The 22,343-nt window shown below is 46.5% G+C and overlaps 2 protein-coding genes across 2 annotated transcripts; one reads left to right on the top strand and one right to left on the bottom strand.

Moving 5' to 3' along the window:
- Positions 1 to 48: 48 nt before the first annotated feature.
- On the bottom strand, positions 49 to 13,302 carry LOC148813543 (CD276 antigen-like). Its single transcript, XM_088908111.1, has 8 exons — positions 13,091 to 13,302; positions 11,827 to 11,886; positions 9,321 to 9,641; positions 6,678 to 6,929; positions 3,820 to 4,140; positions 3,017 to 3,283; positions 2,101 to 2,352; positions 49 to 804 (listed from the first exon to the last, which is right to left on the bottom strand). Exons 2-8 carry the CDS (start codon positions 11,870 to 11,872, stop codon positions 686 to 688), a joined length of 1,578 nt encoding a protein of 525 aa, XP_088764237.1. The 5' UTR covers positions 11,873 to 11,886; positions 13,091 to 13,302; the 3' UTR covers positions 49 to 685.
- Positions 13,303 to 13,851: 549 nt separating this feature from the next.
- LOC148813542 (uncharacterized) lies at positions 13,852 to 20,177 on the top strand. The gene is made up of 3 exons (XM_088908301.1): positions 13,852 to 14,006; positions 18,528 to 18,893; positions 19,880 to 20,177. The coding sequence occupies exons 1-3, from the start codon at positions 13,952 to 13,954 to the stop codon at positions 20,050 to 20,052; spliced, it is 594 nt and encodes a 197-aa protein (XP_088764427.1). The 5' UTR covers positions 13,852 to 13,951; the 3' UTR covers positions 20,053 to 20,177.
- Positions 20,178 to 22,343: the final 2,166 nt, after the last annotated feature.

Genomic DNA, 22,343 nt, shown 5'->3' with positions numbered 1-22,343 from the left:
CTAAAAACACTTGTTAAATAATAATAATAATAATAATAATAACAATAATAATAATAATAAACTTTATTTTATAAAGCACCTTTAAAGGAGGCTTCTCAAATCGCTTTACAGAATGACAACAGCAACAACAACAATTAAAAATAAACAATACAAAATACACAAGGTAAACATGATGAGTATACACAGAGGAGACTGTGGATGTTGGTACTAAATACAGTAGGAGCAGAGGAGTAAGGAATGGAACCAGTTCAGTAAAGGCTCTTCTGAAGAAGAGGGTTTGGAGTCTGGATTTGAAGGAGTTTAGAGAAGGTGACTCTCTGATATCCTTGGGAAGAGAGTTCCAGAGCTTGGGGGGCATAACAGGAGAAGTCCTGTAACCCCCCAGGGTGTAGACGGGCTTGGGGGGACAGTAAGGAAGGCAGAATTTGAAGAGCGGAGCTTGCGAGGTGGGGAGCAGGGTGATAATAGTTCAGACAGGTACTGAGGTGCCAAGCCATGCAGAGCCTTATAGGTGAGCATGAGAATTTTAAAGTCCACACGGAATTTGACAGGAAGCCAGTGCAGGGACTCCAGGACAGGAGTAATGTGATCACTTGCACTAGATCTGGACAGGATTCTGGCTGCTGAATTTTGAACAGACTGCAGTTTAATGGACATGTCATTATGTACAGAAATATTGGAGGTTTTATTGTGTGCACTTAATTTTCCCTTTACACTTCCATATCCCACATGTAATCAGCAATGCCAGGACAAAGGATAGACAAATTATCACTCCTGTAATAGTCAGTCTTCTGTGGTCAGACCCTGCAGGGAAACACAGCAACACCTGGTGAACATCTAGATCACAGTCAGTCTGTTCTCCATCACTTCCTGAAGGACACACTCTCACATCACATCAACCTGGAGAACATCTAGATCACAGTCAGTCTGTTCTCCATCACTTCCTGAAGGACACACTCTCACATCACATCAACCTGGAGAACATCTAGATCACAGTCAGTCTGTTCTCCACCACTTCCTGAAGGACACACTCTCACATCCCATCAACCTGGAGAACATCTACTGTAGATCACAATCAGTCTGTTCTCCATCACTTCCTGAAGGACACACTCTCACATCACACCAGCCTGGATCACATCTAGATCACCGTCAGTCTGTTCTCCATGACTGGAGCTCCTATTGTAACAGACTGTTCTACTGGACTGGGACTGGAGCCCCTATTGTAACAGACTGTTCTACTGCACTGGGACTGGAGCTCCTATTGTAACAGACTGTTCTACTGGACTGGGACTGGAGCTCCTATTATAACAGGACTTTATAGAACTTTTGCTTAAATTCAAGAATCGGAGTCTTAGGACAGACACTGAGAAACAGCTTCGTCTGTCTTCCTTCCTTTATTGCAAGAAAGAAACCTTCAGCTTGATTGACCACTGTTGTGTGATGGACTGAGAAAAGGGTCTAACAGGCAGTAGGCAAGCTGTAGCTCACTGACGCCTGGTCAACATGAGTGCATCTCATAATTCAAATGAATTTTTGTACTTCACACCTGAGGAACACGAGTTATATCCCATTTTTCTTGTAAGAAAACATAAAGTTAAGAAGCTACACATCTTTCTGGAAACTGGTTTAAGAGTTAATAATAGAGATGTAAACGTTTTGTAAGTTTATTTAGAAGTGGCAACATACTGTAAATCTTGTCACCCACTGTCTTCTGTTCAAGGATATTATCACAATATGGATATTTGTCATGTATTTAGGTTCAACAGTAAGAGGGACAGTTGATTCTGAATCAAAAGGGACAGTTGATTCTGGACACACAGACACTTTAGAGATTTAGAGATTTTGTACTGGAGTCTGTGAGAGTCTTCTGGCAGTAATATTTCTTGGTGAGAAATAATTTCTCCTCCTCTGGACTATATTCAGCATGTCTGTCTGTCACGCCTAAAACCTTCAGTCAACCTCAAACCTGAGAGAAAAAGTTCTACTCTCAGTTATGGACAAGATCTTGACTTTATTCAACTCTGTCAACTCTTGAGTTGTAATTGAAGAATTCAAATCTGAGGAACAAGAGAAATGAGAGTGTAGGAGAGATCTCTTCACCTGTGACAGTGACAGTGATGACACTGATGGTCCTGTTGGTTCTCCTGTCTCTCACAGTGTAGCTGCCCTGATCAGCCTGCGTGACTCTGTGTATTATCAGAGAGCTGTTCTGCACTGAGACATGATCTTGTTGGGTGTCTGAGCTCTTTGAATAAACCACAGTGTTGTTAAACAGCACCTCAACCTCATCGTCATCGAACACAGGGACTGAGAGATCTCCTCCAGACGTCACAGTGCGGGTCTCGTTTTGAGCTGTGAGGAAGACAGAGTCAACATGAATTTCATCTCACTTTATAGAACTGAAGAGATAAGAGGGGTCTCTTGGGAGAACAGGTTGGATATAGAGGAAGCATCTGGCATAGAGACAAGCTGCCACAGTGACAGGAGACACACAAGTGTGGATCTCTGAGGTCAGTGATGCTGTGATTCCACCAGCAGTACAGTAACAGGTACCTTCATAAACCCAGCTGCTAGACCACATGAGCTACACAAGCCCCATACCTTTCTCCTGTACGTTACAGTGAAAAATAATTCTTTGGTTTTACATATTAAGACATATCTGACCTTCACCTTGTTCTAACCAAGTCCTAACAGCAGACCAGTCTAACCTCATGTGACAAGTAACACACATTTTATTCTGTCACTATTCTAAGTGCACCCTTATTGTTCCGTATCGGTTAAAAAGGATATCATATATCACAAAGGATATTCTATTATATTTAACATTTTTCTGTCTCTAATCACCTAGATTCACCACTCAACCTCAAAGATTTCACCTGATATAACATTTCTGCTCTTTATCATTAATATTAATGCTTGTCTTCGTTATATATTCTCTGTTCAGCTCTTGAGTTGTAATTGAAGAATTCACATCTGAGGAACAAGAGAAATGAGAGTGTAGGAGAGATCTCTTCACCTGTGACAGTGACAGTGATGACACTGATAGTCCTGTTCTTTTTCTTGTCTCTCACAGTGTAGCTGCCCTGATCAGCCTGTGTGAGGGTGTGGATGACCAGGTATCCATCCTGTACTGAGATATGTTGTTGGGTGTCTGAGCTCTTTGGATAAACCACAGTGTTGTGAAACAGCACCTCCACCTCATCATCATCATCATCATCATCATCATTAAACACAGGGACTGAGAGATCTCCTCCAGGCTTCACAGTGCGGGTCTCTGTACGAGCTGAGGGAGACACAGAAAGTCACATCACCCTTTGTAGGACTCAGTGAATTACAGACTCTACAACAGGAGTAGTGTAGTTCATACCTGAAGAGAGAAGAGGGGTCACTCTCCACTGGACATTGTTCTCAAACACAGAATAGCACCTCTCACTCCTGGGCCTACAGGATTTAAAACCTGACCACTTAAACATGCAGGACTATTTCTGGCTGTGCAGGGAACAAGACTGATCACAGAGAACAGCTGAAGCACGAGCTACAATCTGAAGATAGACAGCACAAACACTGAAACCACCTGCGGTCGTTAGTACTTCGTTTATACTGGTTTGTCCCAGTTTATACAGAGTCTATCCCAGCAAACAATAAGCACCAGTCCATCACTTTGAAAAATATTGACACACCTATGAAGTTTTATGACATACTAGTTAAAATATTTTTTGAGAATATGCGGTTGTTTGCTAATGTTCCCTTTTTAAGGCTAAACCAGCAACTCTTGTGGTTACAGTACGACTGTTAAGGAGAAAAACTAGAATGTGTTACCTGTCACAGTGAGTCTTACATCATTGAGAAACTGCAGGTGATCATGGTTCCCTCTATAATAACACTCGTAGACGTCTTCATCTGAGAGCTTTGTGTGGTGGAGGGTGAGAGAGAAGTTCCCCTGTCTGATCTTCTCTCTGGACACCTCAGTCCTGTTCTTATAGTCAGGGTCAGGATACTGTTTCCCACTGATGACATCAAGCACTGATCTGTCTGGAGTCTGCCAACTGATTCTGAGCTGCTCCTCAGGGATTCCAGTAGCCCTGGTCCCATCACAGGGCAGAGTGACCGAGTCGCCCAGAGGCACCGATAGTGGGAGCGCTGAGGAGACAGAGACACAATGGAGAAAGACCAAAACTCTGCCAGACAACTAGACACACATTGGAGAGAGAGACACAGCAATACAACTAGACACCCTCTCACAGACACACACTGGAGAGACGGACACAGCAACACAACTAGACACCCCCTCACAGACACACACTGGAGAGAGACACAACAACACAACTAGACACAGTTTTTTATTTTCATTTCAAGATGCTTTATTGGCATGACAAATGAATTTAAGTGTTGCCAAAGCAAAACAAATACAGTTAACATAAGATCCACAGACATTTACAGTACAGACACATCATGGAGCATTATTGGGAGACAGGCTCACTGTTCATCAGGCTGGGACAGGAGGTCACATACTGTATTATTATTATTGAGAGACAGGCTCACTGTCTGTTCCTCAGGCTGGGACAGGAGATCACACACTGTATTATTATTATTGAGAGACAGGCTCACTGTCTGTTCCTCAGGCTGGGACAGGAGATCACACACTGTATTATTATTATTAAGAGACAGGCTCACTGTCTGTTCCTCAGGCTGGGACAGGAGATCACACACTGTATTATTATTATTGAGAGACAGGCTCACTGTCTGTTCCTCAGGCTGGGACAGGAGATCACACGCTGTATTATTATTATTGAGAGACAGGCTCACTGTCTGTTCTCAGGCTGGGACAGGAGATCACATACTGGGCTGCCAGTTCAACTGAGTTCCCTCCTCCCTCTGCCAGTAAGATTGGGAGTTGTGATTCTAGCAGGTGTGGTAATTCTGGGATTAGATTTGTAAATTTAGGGAGGAATGTTTCTCTAATCCCAGAATATCTGTTACAGTGCAGTAGGAAGTGCACCTCTGTCTCTATTTCTCCCCGCTGGCAGTGGGAGCACAGCCTGTCCTCTCTGGGCTGCCAGGTCTGCCTGTGTCCAGGCTGTGGTCACTGAGCCTGTCCTCTCTCGGCAGCCAGGTCTGCCTGTGTCCAGTGTCTCTGTCCAGGCTGTGGTCACTGAGCCTGTCCTCTCTGGGCAGCCAGGTCTGCCTGTGTCCAGGCTGTGGTCACTGAGCCTGTCCTCTCTGGGCAGCCAGGTCTGCCTGTGTCCAGTGTCTCTGTCCAGGCTGTGGTCACTGAGCCTGTACTCTCTGGACAGCCAGGTCTGCCTGTGTCCAGTGTCTCTGTCCAGGCTGTGGTCACTGAGCCTGTACTCTCTGGACAGCCAGGTCTGCCTGTGTCCAGTGTCTCTGTCCAGGCTGTGGTCACTGAGCCTGTACTTCGTCAGGGTCTGTGTCTCTTTGCTGTTATTTAGCTTGGTTAGATATTTGGCTAGTGTGTATTGTCTGTTTAGGGTTCTGTAGCATTCCAGTTTATGTTGTGTCTGTGTGTGTGTGTCCCAGTGTGTGAGATATTGCTGTTTGATCTGTGCTGTGATGTGGTTGGGTCTGAGTTGTGGTGCTCTCACAGTGCTGTCCTGAGGCTGCTGTTGTGTTGTGTATTGTGCTGTGATGTGGTTGAGTCTGGGTTGTGGTGCTCTAGCAGTGCTGTCCTGAGGCTGGCTGGTGTCGGTGTGGCTCAGGTCAGTGAGCCTCAGGACCAGCTGGCTCAGAGGGCTCTTTGTTGGGCTCTGCTCTTGGCTCAGCAGAGCTTTGTGGTGGTAGGAATTCTGGTCGCTGTTTCTCAGGCATGAGCGATATTCGATTGCTCTTTTCTGCATGCTGTTCAGTAATAAGTGGTGGTCTAATTCTCAGTTTTTCTCTGCACATGGAGGATGTTTCTACAGATCTCCATGTGCAGAGTTTCTGTGGGGTGTTTGTCCCATTGAGTGTACTCCTGGTCTGTAAGGGGACCCCACACTTCACTGCCGTATAGGGCAATGGGTTGGATTACACTTTAAAATATTTGGAGCCAGATTCTTGTTGGTGGGTTGATGTTGAAGAGCCTCCTTCTTATTGCGTAGAAAGCCCTGAGTGCCTTCTCCCTCAGTGCCTTCACTGCCAGGTCAAAACTCCCGGAAGAGCTGATAGTCAGAGACCAAGATATATTGAAGCAGACATTGAGCTACACATGTTATAAAATGTGAAGTGGAACTTGTTTCCTTGAGATATGGCTTTCTACACAGGTACACAACTAGATACAGCAACACAACACCCACATAGACACACAATGGAGAGAGAGACAACAACACAAGTAGACACACCCTAATATTCGCACACTGGAGAGACAGACACAGCAACACAACTAGACAGCAAAAGGGTTTGATTCTGGACACAAACACTACAGATTTTGGTTTGAAATCTATGAGAGTCTTTAGTCAGTATTATTTCTGTTGATAGTTTTTCATTTCTCCTTCTCTGGACTATATTCAACATTTCACCACTCAACCTCAAAGATTTCACCTGATATAACATTTCTGCTCTTTATCATTAATATTAATGCTTGACTTCGTTATATATTCTCTGTTCAGCTCTTGAGTTGTAATTGAAGAATTCAAATCTGAGGAACAAGAGAAATGAGAGTGTAGGAGAGATCTCTTCACCTGTGACAGTGACAGTGATGACACTGATAGTCCTGTTGGTTCTCCTGTCTCTCACAGTGTAGATGCCCTGATCCGCATGTGTGACTCTGTGTATTATCAGAGAGCTGTTCTGCACTGAGACATGATCATTTTGGTTTTTTGAGCTCCTTGGATAAACCACAGTGTTGTGAAACAGCACCTCCACCTCATCGTCATCAAACACAGTGACTGAGAGATCTCCTCCAGACGTCACAGTGCGGGTCTCTGTACGAGCTGAGGGAGACACAGAAAGTCACATCACCCTATGTAGGACTCGGTGAATTACAGACTCTACAACAGGAGTAGTGTAGTTCACACCTGAGGAGAGAAGAGGGGTCACTGTTCACACCTGAGGAGAGAAGAGGGGTCACTGTTCACACCTGAGGAGAGAAGAGGGGTCACTCTCCACTGGACATTGTTCTCAAACACAGAATAGCACCTCTCACTCCTGGGCCTACAGGATTTAAAACCTGACCACTTAAACCTGCAGGACTATTTCTGGCTGTGCAGGGAACAAGACTGATCACAGAGAACAGCTGAAGCACGAGCTACAATCTGAAGATAGACAGCACAAACACTGAAACCACCTGCGGTCGTTAGATAGATAGATACTTTATTGAACCCGTGAGGGAAATTGCAGTGCAACAGCAGCTTAACACACACAACACAGCCACAGTGTAACGAATTATATAATAATAGTACAATACATACAATACAATACAAGAGTTACTCACAGTCCGGACGCACAAGAACAAACTAGAACAGAACAGTACACAGAAAATCGTATCACACTCATATCACACATACTTCGTTTATACTGGTTTGTCCCATTGAAAGTAGCGTGCGTGCCAGTTTCATTAACTAGACACAGTGCTTTATTTTTGTTAATCGCATGACTAAATACCAAGAAGATGACCAGTAGTAACAGTGAGAGATTCTACACTGCAAATAATCAACATTTGAATAGCTGTGTTTTCTGTGCACTTGGGTGGAGAGTAAAACTAAATCTGTCTCCAGTATCTTACTGTAGCCAAAAGAGTTATCATACAAGCTTTAAAAAGCAAACATTAGGAAACAATTGCATTTTTTAAAAAAAGGCTTTAACTAGCATGTCATAACACTTGGTAGCCGTCATTATTTTTTAAAACTGAGTTTCTTGTTGCATCCTTTTGAAATTAATAGGTACGTTTAAAGAATGTTAGTTCTACCTAGTCTTTCAAGCCACATATTAAAAAAGGTTAAAATGAGCAACTTCAACCTTTAAAAGACTATAGTTGTACTATGTATGTTATGCAAAGCAAATACAGAAACATGGAAAAGTACCATAAAATTCGATTATATATTTTGTTAAATCGCTATGTATTTGGAAGGCCCACTGTAAGCAGTTAATAATACATCCATACAACAGCAGTGGAAACACTATTGTATCACTAATACAGACATCAGTAATATTTGAAAATGTTTGTTTGTGTTAACTAAAGAAATGTTGAGGAAAATATCCTCCACACTGTATTTGAATTGGAAAGTTTTTGCAATTAAAGATCCACCCATCCATTTTCTGATCACTTTACCCAGTTCAGGGTCGTTGGGGTGCCAGAGTCTTTCCCAGCAAGCACTGGGCACTAGTTCACCACCACTTTTAAAAATGTTGACACACCTATGAAGTTTTATGACATGCAAGTTGAATTCTTTCTTGAGAATATGCGGTTGTTTGCTAATGTTCCCTTTTTAAGACGCTGGAGACATTTAATTGTACTACTTTTGTGCACAAACTAGCACAAACAAAACACTAACAAATATGGAAGTTTCACTGCTTGTGTTGTCTGTAGGGACAAAAAGAGGCACTCAGCTCTTGTGAGCTACAGTTAGAGGGCAAAAAGCCTTTTCTTCTCTCTCAGGCTCCCAGCTACAGCATACAGATACCTCAGTAGCCATTCAGGAAGTGATAGAGGACAAAGTCAGAGGCTCTCATGTGTGCTGGGCTTCGGTTATACAGTACAAACTTGATTTAGCACTGTACAGCTGTCACGATCGTCATCCTCCTCTAGAGGGCGCTCCCACCTTGTATTATTTGTCATTGCCCGCACCTGTCCCCTGTTTCACCTCTTCTTATTGAAGCCCGGCGTCTCTGGTGTTCAGGGCTCAGCTTCGGAAGACTGTTCCTGGATTCCTTTTCCCCCCCTTGTTCGTTTGGATGGATCTCCTGGTACCTGGACCCCGGACTGCGCCTGATTTGCCCCTATTGGACTTCCTCCTGGAATAGTTCGCTCTCGTTTCCCCCCCGAGCACCGGATCACTGTCTACGCCGTCCCCTGTTTGTCATCCCGTCCATTCCTCAGCGTGTCTTCCCCGCTGTCCTCCTCCAGCCACCTCAGGATTATACCATCACGCATGGGGTCTTTACTCTGCACTACAGGGGAGTCAGGACCGGCTCCCATGACAACAGTGCTGTTAAGATTACTGTAACAGTTTTAAGATGTTTTAACAAGGTGCAGTATTCAATTGGTTCATCTTTGTTTGCAGTTTATTGTTGTGATTTCATCAGGGTCATGATAGATTAACAGGGCGCTGTGAATATTAGCAATAAGATGCTTATTATTGAAATGAAAAACTAGAATGTGTTACCTGTCACAGTGAGTCTTACGTCATGGAGAAACTGCAGGTGATCATGGTTCCCCCTGTAATAACACTCGTAGTAGTCTCCATCTGAGAGCTTTGTGTGGTGGAGGGTGAGAGAGAAGTTCCCCTGTCTGATCTTCTCTCTGGACACCTCAGTCCTGTTCTTATAGTCAGGGCCAGGATACTGTTTCCCACTGATGACATCAAGCACTAATCTGTGAGGAGTCTGCCAACGGATTCTGAGCTGCTCCTCAGGGATTCCAGTAGCCCTGGTCCCATCACAGGGCAGAGTGACCGAGTCACCCAGACGCACCGATAGTGGGAGCGCTGAGGAGACAGAGACACAATACAGCATTATACACACATACACACCCTCACAGACGCACACTGGAGAGAGACTGAGACACAGCAACACAACTAGACACCCCCTCACAGACACACAGCAACACAACTAGACACCCCCTCACAGACACACACTGGAGAGAGAGACACAGCAACACACCTAGACACCCCCTCACAGACACACACTGGAGAGAGACACAGACAGGCACTGGAGAGAGAGACACAGCAACACAACTAGACACCCCCTCACAGACACACACTGGAGAGAGAGACACAGCAACACAACTAGACACCCCCTCACAGACACACACTGGAGAGAGAGAGACACAGCAACACAACTAGACACCCCCTCACAGACACACACTGGAGAGAGAGAGACACAGCAACACAACTAGACACCCCCTGACAGACACACACTGGAGAGAGAGACACACAGCAACACACCTAGACACCCCCTCACAGACACACACTGGAGAGAGAGAGACACAGCAACACAACTAGACACCCCCTCACAGACACACACTGGAGAGAGAGAGACACAGCAACACAACTAGACACCCCCTCACAGACACACACTGGAGAGAGAGACACAGCAACACAACTAGACACCCCCTCACAGACACACACTGGAGAGAGAGAGACACACAGCAACACACCTAGACACCCCCTCACAGACACACACTGGAGAGAGAGACACAGCAACACACCTAGACACCCCCTCACAGACACACACTGGAGAGAGAGAGACACAGCAACACACCTAGACACCCCCTCACAGACACACACTGGAGAGAGAGACACACCTAGACACCCCCTCACAGACACACACTGGAGAGAGAGAGACACAGCAACACAACCAGACACCCCCTCACAGAGACGCACTGGAGAGAGAGAGACACAGCAACACACCTAGACACCCCCTCACAGACACCCACTGGAGAGAGAGACACACAGCAACACAACTAGACACCCACTGCCAGACACACTGGGAAGAGAGAGACAGCAACACAACCAGACACCCCCTCACAGAGACGCACTGGAGAGAGAGACACACAGCAACACAACTAGACACCCCCTCACAGAGACACACTGGAGAGAGAGACACAGCAACACAACTAGACACCCCCTCACAGACACACACTGGAGAGAGAGAGACACAGCAACACAACTAGACACCCCCTCACAGACACACACTGGAGAGAGAGACACAGCAACACAACTAGACACCCCCTCACAGACACACACTGGAGAGAGAGAGACACACAGCAACACACCTAGACACCCCCTCACAGACACACACTGGAGAGAGAGACACAGCAACACACCTAGACACCCCCTCACAGACACACACTGGAGAGAGAGAGACACAGCAACACACCTAGACACCCCCTCACAGACACACACTGGAGAGAGAGACACACCTAGACACCCCCTCACAGACACACACTGGAGAGAGAGAGACACAGCAACACAACCAGACACCCCCTCACAGAGACGCACTGGAGAGAGAGAGACACAGCAACACACCTAGACACCCCCTCACAGACACACACTGGAGAGAGAGACACACAGCAACACACCTAGACACCCCCTGACAGACACACACTGGAGAGAGAGAGACACAGCAACACAACTAGACACCCCCTCACAGACACACACTGGAGAGAGAGACACAGCAACACACCTAGACACCCCCTCACAGACACACACTGGAGAGAGAGAGACACAGCAACACGACTAGACACCCCCTCACAGACACACACTGGAGAGAGAGACACAGCAACACACCTAGACACCCCCTCACAGACACACACTGGAGAGAGACACAGTAACACACCTAGACACCCCCTCACAGACACACACTGGAGAGAGAGAGACACAGCAACACACCTAGACACCCCCTGACAGACACCCACTGGAGAGAGAGACACAGCAACACACCTAGACACCCCCTGACAGACACCCACTGGAGAGAGAGACACAGCAACACACCTAGACACCCCCTCACAGACACACACTGGAGAGAGACACACACCTTCACACACACAGACACACACACACTGGAGACCCTTACAGACGTGTCAGAGTCACCCAGTCCAGCAGCAGGTGCTCTCGTTGACTCAGACTGGACTTGAGGCCTGAGCTCTCAGCTCTGTGTGACTCTACTTACCCCCAGGACAGCAGGAGACACAGAGCAGAGTCAACACCCTCCACATCGTCCAGCCAGCCCCTAGAACACAGAGCTGTTTTAGAGTTCAGTGCTTATATACTTCAATACTGCACAGTCAACCCTTGAGCACATCATTTGTCTATTTCAGGGGTTTCGGTCTGACACATGTTCTGACTCCTCTTAGTGTTTTTATATGCACTCTCACTTCTGTTAAAGTTTGATACATAATTATATCCATCTGGAAATGTGAAGAGATTTGATACAAATATTGAAAATCCTGAAAGGTTATTTAATGTCAGCATAATCATGCACAGCAGTGAACTAAAAATGAGAACTGGAAGTGACAAGAAAATACATTTAATTAAGGACTAAAGAAGGAGAGGCAGATCATTGCACAGAGGGGTGGTGGGGTGGGGAACAAGCTGCCCAGCCCTGTGGTTGAAGCCGATACCCTGGCTTCTCTCCAGACACAGCTGGGTGAGCTCCTCCAGTCAGGACAGGAGGCTCTTCTGTACACAGAGGGGGGTGGGGGTGGGGAACAAGCTGCCCAGCCCTGTGGTTGAAGCCGATACCCTGGCTTCTCTCCAGACACAGCTGGGTGAGCTCCTCCAGTCAGGACAGGAGGCTCTTCTGTACACAGAGGGGGGTGGGGGTGGGGAACAAGCTGCCCAGCCCTGTGGTTGAAGCCGATACCCTGGCTTCTCTCCAGACACAGCTGGGTGAGCTCCTCCAGTCAGGACAGGAGGCTCTTCTGTACACAGAGGGGGGTGGGGGTGGGGAACAAGCTGCCCAGCCCTGTGGTTGAAGCCGATACCCTGGCTTCTCTCCAGACACAGCTGGGTGAGCTCCTCCAGTCAGGACAGGAGGCTCTTCTGTACACAGAGGGGGGTGGGGGTGGGGAACAAGCTGCCCAGCCCTGTGGTTGAAGCCGATACCCTGGCTTCTCTCCAGACACAGCTGGGTGAGCTCCTCCAGTCAGGACAGGAGGCTCTTCTGTACACAGATGTTTGTCACAGGGCGATTCCCCGTTACGCTCCATAAAAAAACTTATACTATGTTCATATTAAAATGGCGTCGGAGAAGAAAACAAGGAAGTCAAAATGAAACTAAAACTGTTAAAATACACCTTTTACCCCAAAAGAAGAGAGCTCTGTAAAGATGGATATATAACAAAATCTTATAGAGATATTTAAATTAATATAAATATAAACGTAATATTTCATTCCCGTGAAGATAGACGAGCCCAAGAAATGAAATCTCTTACCTTCTGCGTAGCGTTTCAAAGTATTCAGAACTGTACATGCATGTAACTTCTTAGGCTTCGTATTTTTAAGCAGATAGTGACATTTTGCTATTTGTTTCGGTAAATAGTATGTCTCGTTATTACTTGAAAGTCTCTATATTGACCTTTATAGGAACATTTTTTTCTCGAGGAAGTTTCAATATCTTATCTCTCGCTGTCAGAGGAAGAGTCCGGCAGGTGCGGAAGTTGGGATATTGAAACTGCCCTTCAGGGGGCGTTGATCGGCGTGTTCAGCAAGGGACAATAACGCAGTGTCAATAATCACACAACCTTAATCATCCCCGAGCTGGTCGTGATTTTTGTGGGATTGTGCGAGGTCCTTGTGCTATATATATATATAAATAAAGTCTTTTTAAATTAATTCTCAGAGTTGAGTGAAGGGCACTTCTCCAAAACTCGCAGCCCACGCAACCGCAAGTTAATTATTACTTCATAATGAATATTCAATCATAACCAATCGAAAGAGATATACGTTTCATTTTGTGTTACTAATTACTATAAAGCAATCGATTATCACAAGGAGCCAAACAGCCCGTGTTTTCGTTATACGGAAAGTATAACCCGCATCAGAAACTACATTGCATTCCGAAGTCAATTACTTTTAATGCAACAGTGAGGACCTGTTCTTTTTATCGCACTGTGTGCTGACGAATTGAACAGCACTGAGCGCAGAGAGCTGTCCGGGTGTGAGACGAGACCACTTGTCGCTTGGTCACCGGAAACCCGCCTGTAGCCCCTCGCCAATAACAGCCCGACACAGCTGTATAAAGTGGGGAGTTAGAAACTTCCAGTTCTGCTGCACACACGACACAGCGCCGTGACATGGAGACTCGGACACGGACACGGACACGGACTCGGACTCGACTGCTCTTACTCTGTGAGTAGCTCGCTCTGTGTCTGCTTCTGAATTTGTACGTCCGAGCGGGTCAGGGCGTATTTTATTTAATTTTTTTACATTTTTCTTTTATTGTAGCTGCTCTCTTATAACTACATAATTAATCAAGGCTAATCAAATTAAAACAGTCCAGTGGGCAAAGTACTTGTCTTTGAAACGGCCATCTTTTCTAATTTGTGATATTTTAGTTTCTTTCGCTTTTTGAATTCAGCGTCGACTCTCTTCCAGGTTATCAACTGTAAAGCTAAACACAGTTGTATTTATGAAGATGAACAAACGATTGTTCTTTAAGCATTTATATATATTTGAGGTCCCGTTTATCCGTTTTAAGCTTTGCAATAATGCGGACAATAAACCAGACAAGAATTATTTGTTTTCACTATAATCGTCAGATGTTTTTCCATCTTGATAACCGGATTTTATGGTAAATAACGTTAATTGTTCGAATATTTTTGAGCTAAGCGTGAAACCCAGAGCAAGTGAAATCCAGGTTGTTTATGGGCCTGACCTCACAATAATGCAAAAACACAATAACAGACAACCCTGGACAGGACACCAGTCCATCACAGGACACACTCACACACCCTGGACAGGACACCAGTCCATCACAGGACACACACACACTCACACACCCTGGACAGGACACCAGTCCATCACAGGACACACACACACTCACACACCCTGGACAGGACACCAGTCCATCACAGGACACAAGCAACAAGGGGTGGGGGTGGGGATCAAGCTGCCCAGCCCTGTGGTTGAAGCCGATACCCTGGCTTCTCTCCAGACATGTCTTTAGAGATGAAGAAATTGGGTTCTTTTTTCAGTTTCGAAAGTGGAAACACAAAGCTTAATTAAAGTTGAGGGAAACGGGAACAGACCGGGAGCAGCAGTTTCCACTGACCCTCACGGGTTTGTCAAATCCTAATTCGCAAGAAAATCGAATAAAACGTGGTAAATAGAAAATCTCTTTCTATTCACTCCGCTTCGTACCCCGGTTTTTAACTGGGGGGTCCCTTTAAAGATTTATGTCAAAGAGGGGGTGTTAGGTACTGGGACTCGGAGATACACTTATTGTTTTTTTTCTTTATACAGTCACCGAGCAGAAAAACAACCCTCTTTCATCTGTCATACAAATAAAACACCCAACCTTTCACAAAATGACTTTTTTTTCTCTTTATTTGCGAATTAAACAGCATTACATACGTATACAGTAAAAAGTTCAGGTGGGTCGACAGGCCGAAACGTTGCGTTTTCTCTCTTCTCTTTTCAGCAGGGGATAAACCTCTCACTTGTTCCTGTACAATAAAAGGTGTTCGAAAGCAAGAGATTGTGCTGTTGCTTTTATGTACAGGCTGTAGTGTCGTTTGTGAAAACCGTGCAGTAATGTGCAAGCGTTAAGAGAATTAAAATTGCGATAAAACGTAGTTTATAACGCGATGTCCGGTGGTTCCGATAACTGATGTTCTCCGAAGCGAATTCTGCCTTCTGAGCCGACAGTACCGAGCGAGGTGTTTGCGAAAATAACCGAATCCCGGTTTGTCCTTATCGGCGAATCAACGGGTTATACAGTATATCGGTAGGGATGGCTAACGTGTTTAATGAGCCCGATCGCAGTTGATTTATGTGATACAGACCCACGCTGACGTGGGAGTGGGGCTCTGAACGCCGCCTTGGTGAAACGCTCCTCTGAGGACCCCGCACGTCCTTGTCTCTGTGAAAACTAAAAATCTATTTGCAGTCCGAGAATTTTAAACAAACCGGTTTTCTGAATGGTGTGTCTTTCATTAAGCCCCTTATTCCCAATCGTGGAAAATCTGTAGGTGGGAGACTCGCGGGCATGTGTTTGGGATGCTGGAGAAGAACATGCAAACTCCTCACAGACAAGCGTCTCAGCCCCGGAATCGAACCCGAGACTCAACAGGCGTGCAGATGCCTTAGCTGTAGTCAATGTGGACAGATGCATAAGATTGTTGTCCTTAAAGGACCCAATGAAATTTAATTAATATAACTTTTTTTTGTACAAGGTGAAAGAGCACCAATGATAAGCTGTTGTTTTTCTTTCAACGTTCATGTTAAAATACTTATTTACAAAAGCAGCAAAAAAGTGGATTTAGGCTTATTTAAGATTGATGTCAGCACAGGTTTTCAGAGTTGTTTTTTTCTGGTGAGAATATGTAGCTCACTGACCCCTATGACCACCCAGAGCTGGTTCCTCTACAGACTGAGGTGTATTAAGAACGTGTGTGACTGTAGCTGGTGTCAGCAAACTCTGAAAACCACAGAGCCCAGTTCTGTGTTTTAAACCTGCGCAGAGCACAGAGCTGGGGAGAGGTGTGAGGACATCAGAGGTGACAGAGACCTCATCTCCCCCCCCCCCCCCCCCCCCCCCCCAGTGTTTCCACTGACAGTGAGACTGCAGGACCTGTGTGTTTGATCTGAGAGGAGAGCAGAGAGGGTGTGGGGGTGTGTGAGTGACCGATTCTTCTCCGTGTGCAAAATACATGAGATCACAACTTTTTAGAGATGTACAAACACATAGTTCTCATTTTATCAACCACAACTGTTTCCATCAGCCTATAAAAATGTAATGTGAAAAAGCTTTTACAGCAAAAAAACAACACAGTCTAGATCCCTTGTGTCTTGCTTTTTATGAAGCAGTGAATTTTGTCTCTACAAGTCCACAACAACTCTGCTGACCAGCTGTCAAACTGGCCACAGAGGAGCTGGGCTCTGGACCTGCGGGACACAGTACTGACCGATACTGACTGACCACAGAGGAGCTGGACTCTGGACCTGCGGGACACAGTACTGACTGATACTGACTGACCACAGAGGAGCTCGGCTCTGGACCTGCAGGGACACGGTACTGACCGATACTGACTGACCACAGAGGAGCTCGGCTCTGGACCTGCAGGACACAGTACTGACCGACACTGACTGACCACAGAGGAGCTCGGCTCTGGACCTGCAGGGACACGGTACTGACCGATACTGACTGACCACAGAGGAGCTCGGCTCTGGACCTGCAGGACACAGTACTGACCAATACTCACTGACCACAGAGGAGCTCGGCTCTGGACCTGCAGGGACACGGTACTGACCGATACTGACTGACCACAGAGGAGCTGGGCTCTTGCCATTTGCTTTTTGTTACTGATTTAACTGGTTGGGCTGAAGACTTTCAGTTTCAGTTCAGCTGAGCTGTCCAGTCAAGCCAGTGTGTGATAGTCCAGGTCTTGGGGTACCCTGTCTCCTCGTTTTTTTAATTAAGAGGAGTAAGATTTAGATTAATTAATTAAGATGAGTCAGATTATTTGATAAGGAAATCATCTTGAAAACAGGAGACAGTGATGTTCCAGGATTATTAAAAGACTTTTAATAATCCTTTTAATTTACCTTCATAGTGAAGACCTGCAATACCAGGGTTCAGCACAACAGACCTTAAAATATAATCAGTCTTGGACAGCTCTGAGTCACTTGCATGCAGAGCATAATCGTACAAAACACTGCCATCTGCCAACCACAGTGAGAAAGCCCTGATTATCAGTACAGAGATCTTTAAACCACAACCCAGATAATCCCCATTTTACATTGTTGTTTTATAAGTATGTACATGCACTGCTTCACCTTGGGTATAACATTTTTTCCTTTTAAATACTGGACCGGTGATGAGTTTGTTCTGTGGTTCACCAATTATAGTTTAGATCCATTATACATATAAAGGTCCATATTATGTAAAGTTTAAAGTGGGGGTCATCAGACACTGTGACAATTGGTCACATACAGGTGATGATGTCACAATGCATGAAGGCTGAGACTAGCAGGACACAGGGGCTTGGGAAATGTCCACCCTTGAGGTGGTGTACTGTGACCTCAGAGGAGGCCCCACAGATTATTGGTCGGCACAAACCACATGCTTGGCTCCTGACCAATGAGTGCACAGTCCAGCCCCAAGTAAAGAGGGGTGAGACCACAGAGCTGTCAGTCCTCACTTCCTGACCAGTGGGACAGTGGTCAAGATGTATGGGCTCCAGTTCCTGATCTGTGAGCACAGTCACTGCTCATCTGATTAGGGACACAGATAGGCTGTGATCTCCCACTGTTTTACTGCCTTTCACTTGTCACATAAAACCTTTGGCCACTACAGGAGTTTGCTCAAGTCTTTCTTTAAGGCGTTTAAACCATTGCTTATCATGCATTAATCTGTGTCTCAAGGTGTAGGTTTTAAGCTCTAGGAGCCGTCCTGTTTCCTAACGGAGACGCTGGACGTGTCCCTCAGGTTCGCTCATACAGGGACACAGTCTGGAAGTCCTGTTCCCTGATGGAGTCCGTGAGATCAGGGTGATCTCTCTCAGGGTGTCCCACCTCTATCCTGACCAGGCACAGCTGGGATTCTGGATCAGCCAGGTAGAGAATGGAGTTTGTTCACTGTGTGTGGTTCAGGGTGATGTGTGGGGTCCTGCGATGTGATTTTCTGTCGTCTTTATATTGTCTCTGCAGGCGCTGCTGTGTGGGCTGTCGTCTCTGGAGGAGCCGAGCTCAGAGAAGTCCGACTCGGGGACACAGTCACCCTGCCCTGTGACCTCAGACTCCGACAAGACTCTACTTGGTTGGTACAGAGATACGAGACCCTGTCTGTCGGGGTTATAGCCAGTAAGAACCAATTTGAGCAGCAGACGGACCCCTTCACCTATGTAAGGAGACCGGACTCTCGCTTCAGCCTGGTGCTGAACTCCTCCACTGACTCTCCTGATCTGAGGATTGAGGGGGTCACAGAGACAGACCAGGGGCTGTACTACTGCACCACCAGAGAGAGAGGAGAGGTACAGATAGGAAAAGGCACCAGGCTGAGGCTCCATGGAGAAGGTGAGAACAGTTTTTTTTTAAAGTAATAATTGTTAAGTATGGCTTCTCTCCAGACACAGCTGGGTGAGCTCCTCCAGTCAGGACAGGAGGCTCTGCTGTACACAGAGGGGGGTGGGGGTGGGGAACAAGCTGCCCAGCCCTGTGGTTGAAGCCGATACCCTGGCTTCTCTCCAGACACAGCTGTGTGAGCTCCTCCAGTCAGGACAGGAGGCTCTTCTATACACAGAGGGGGGCAGGGGTGGGGAACAAGCTGCCCAGCCCTGTGGTTGAAACCGATACCCTGGCTTCTCTCCAGACACAGCTGGGTGAGCTCCTCCAGTCAGGACAGGAGGCTCTGCTGTACACAGAGGGGGGTGGGGGTGGGGAACAGGCTGCCCAGCCCTGTGGTTGAAGCCGATACCCTGGCTTCTCTCCAGACACAGCTGGGTGAGCTCCTCCAGTCAGGACAGGAGGCTCTTCTATACACAGAGGGGGGCAGGGGTGGGGAACAAGCTGCCCAGCCCTGTGGTTGAAGCCGATACCCTGGCTTCTCTCCAGACACAGCTGGGTGAGCTCCTCCAGTCAGGACAGGAGGCTCTGCTGTACACAGAGGGGGGTGGGGGTGGGGAACAGGCTGCCCAGCCCTGTGGTTGAAGCCGATACCCTGGCTTCTCTCCAGACACAGCTGGGTGAGCTCCTCCAGTCAGGACAGGAGGCTCTGCTGTACACAGAGGGGGGTGGGGGTGGGGAACAAGCTGCCCAGCCCTGTGGTTGAAGCCGATACCCTGGCTTCTCTCCAGACACAGCTGGGTGAGCTCCTCCAGTCAGGACAGGAGGCTCTTCCGTACACAGAGGGGGGTGGGGGTGGGGAACAAGCTGCCCAGCCCTGTGGTTGAAGCTGATACCCTGGCTTCTCTCCAGACAGGAGAGTTGTTGTTGTTATTGTTGTTATATGAGCTCACTGCCGGTCATGAAGAACTTCTGTTCTTCCTACTTGTATATTACAGCTAAAGAAGAAGAGCCCACCCCCCACTCGAACCCTGAGCCCTGCCCAGCCGGACACGAGATCCCAGCACAAGTGTCTCTGAGCTTCGCTCTGGTCTTTGCCCTGTTCTCTGCTCTCTTCTTCTCCATGTGTCTTGACTGGATCAGTTACAGAAGAAGAGTGAGAAACAAGTGAGACACACCTGTCCTGTATTTATACAGTCCAGAGACACACCTGTCCTGTATTTATACAGTCTAGAGACGCACGGTCCAGAGACACACCTGTCCTGTATTTATACAGTCTAGAGACGCGCGGTCCAGAGTCACACCTGTCCTGTATTTATGCAGTCTAGAGACGCGCGGTCCAGAGTCACACCTGTCCTGTATTTATACAATCTAGAGACACACGGTACAGAGTCACACCTGTCCTGTATTTATACAGTCTAGAGACGCACGGTCCAGAGTCACACCTGTCCTGTATTTATACAGTCTAGAGACGCGCGGTCCAGAGTCACACCTGTCCTGTATTTATACAGTCTAGAGACGCGCGGTCCAGAGTCACACCTGTCCTGTATTTATACAGTCTAGAGACGCGCGGTCCAGAGTCACACCTGTCCTGTATTTATACAGTCTAGAGACGCGCGGTCCAGAGTCACACCTGTCCTGTATTTATACAGTCTAGAGACGCGCGGTCCAGAGACACACCTGTCCTGTATTTATACAGTCTAGAGACGCGCGGTCCAGAGTCACACCTGTCCTGTATTTATACAGTCTAGAGACGCGCGGTACAGAGTCACACCTGTCCTGTATTTATACATTCTAGAGACGCGCGGTACAGAGTCACACCTGTCCTGTATTTATACAGTCTAGAGACGCGCGGTACAGAGTCACACCTGTCCTGTATTTATACAGTCTAGAGGCGCACGGTCCAGGGACACACCTGTCCTGTATTTATACAGTCTAGAGACGCGCGGTACAGAGTCACACCTGTCCTGTATTTATACAGTCTAGAGACGCGCGGTACAGAGACACACCTGTCCTGTATTTATACAGTCTAGAGACGCGCGGTACAGAGACACACCTGTCCTGTATTTATACAGTCTAGAGACGCGCGGTCCAGAGACACACCTGTCCTGTATTTATACAGCTTTCATTCCCACTCAATGTCACACTCGCTCCTGCCAGAGCACAGAAGAATCACCTGTCGATCACCAGATTGCTGTGACTACGCAGTCTGGTGGGAGATCTGTTCCACCTGTGAGTGATGTATCACCTCAGAGGTCTCACTGGGAGCCTGGGGTTTTCAGATCAGCCTTTGTATCACTGTTCCCTGCTGTGGTTTGCTTTTGGATTTCTGACCCACTCTGAACAGATTGCTTGTGTTCTGTCCTGTGCGTCTCTCAGTTATGAACTTGTTTGTTTCTTGACCGGGTTTCTGGCTTGTGAGCTCTTCACCAGCAGTATGAGCAACGCCGTTACTCTCCCGGCTCAGGAGCGAGTGACCCCCGGCTCTGTGCGCAAACTGAACTGCACCCAGGCTGCGCGCAGATGTTAAGTTTATACAATTAAATGTTAAGTTTATATTACACTCTTATTGGACACACTGTATAGACACACACACACCTGTACAGACTCTTAGTGGACACACTGTACAGACGCACACACACTCCTGTACAAACTCTTACTGGACACACTGTATAGACACACACACACACTCCTGTACAGACTCTTATTGGACACACTGTATAGACACACACACACTCCTGTACAGACTCTTATTGGACACACTGTATAGACACACACACACTCCTGTACAGACTCTTATTGGACACACTGTATAGACACACACACACACTCCTGTACAGACTCTTATTGGACACACTGTATAGACACACACACACACACTCCTGTACAGACTCTTATTGGACACACTGTATAGACACACACACACTCCTTTACAGACTCTTATTGGACACACTGTATAGAAACACACACACCTGTACAGACTCTTACTGGACACACTGTATCAACACACCAATTTACCAATATTTACTGCTTTATTTCCCCCTGTTGTGCAGCGCTGATCTGCATGTATGTTTGATTTGGAAATCCTGAAGCTCTTTTACGACCCTAAAGCATCTTTTCAATTGAAAGAGTGAATTGGAGAGAGAGAGTTGTGCTATGGTATTGTTATATTAATAAACGGGGTTACCGGAAAGTCAAGTTAGCCAGTACGATTTATTATTATTTTTATTTTTTTAACTTTTTATTAGTAAAATAACAGGAAAAAGAGTACAAACAAGAGCGCATATAACATATCAGTTACATCGTCAGGGGTACATATTACAATGCAAATACACACTATAAAACAGTTTAAACAGAAAATAAAGATAAGGTCCGCTCAGCTTTCATGTTTTTACATTTCGAAATCGTCTGTAAACACGCCTTTGCAGCTACTTCGAACTGTTCAAACACAGGACTCTTCCC

The sequence above is a fragment of the Atractosteus spatula genome (genome assembly GCF_055471065.1).
Source record: "Atractosteus spatula isolate fAtrSpa1 chromosome 10 unlocalized genomic scaffold, fAtrSpa1.hap1 SUPER_10_unloc_1, whole genome shotgun sequence".
NCBI classification, from domain to species: Eukaryota; Metazoa; Chordata; class Actinopteri; order Semionotiformes; family Lepisosteidae; genus Atractosteus; species Atractosteus spatula.
Note: the sequence above shows the minus strand (reverse complement) of the source record. Positions and strands in the feature narration are given on the sequence as shown.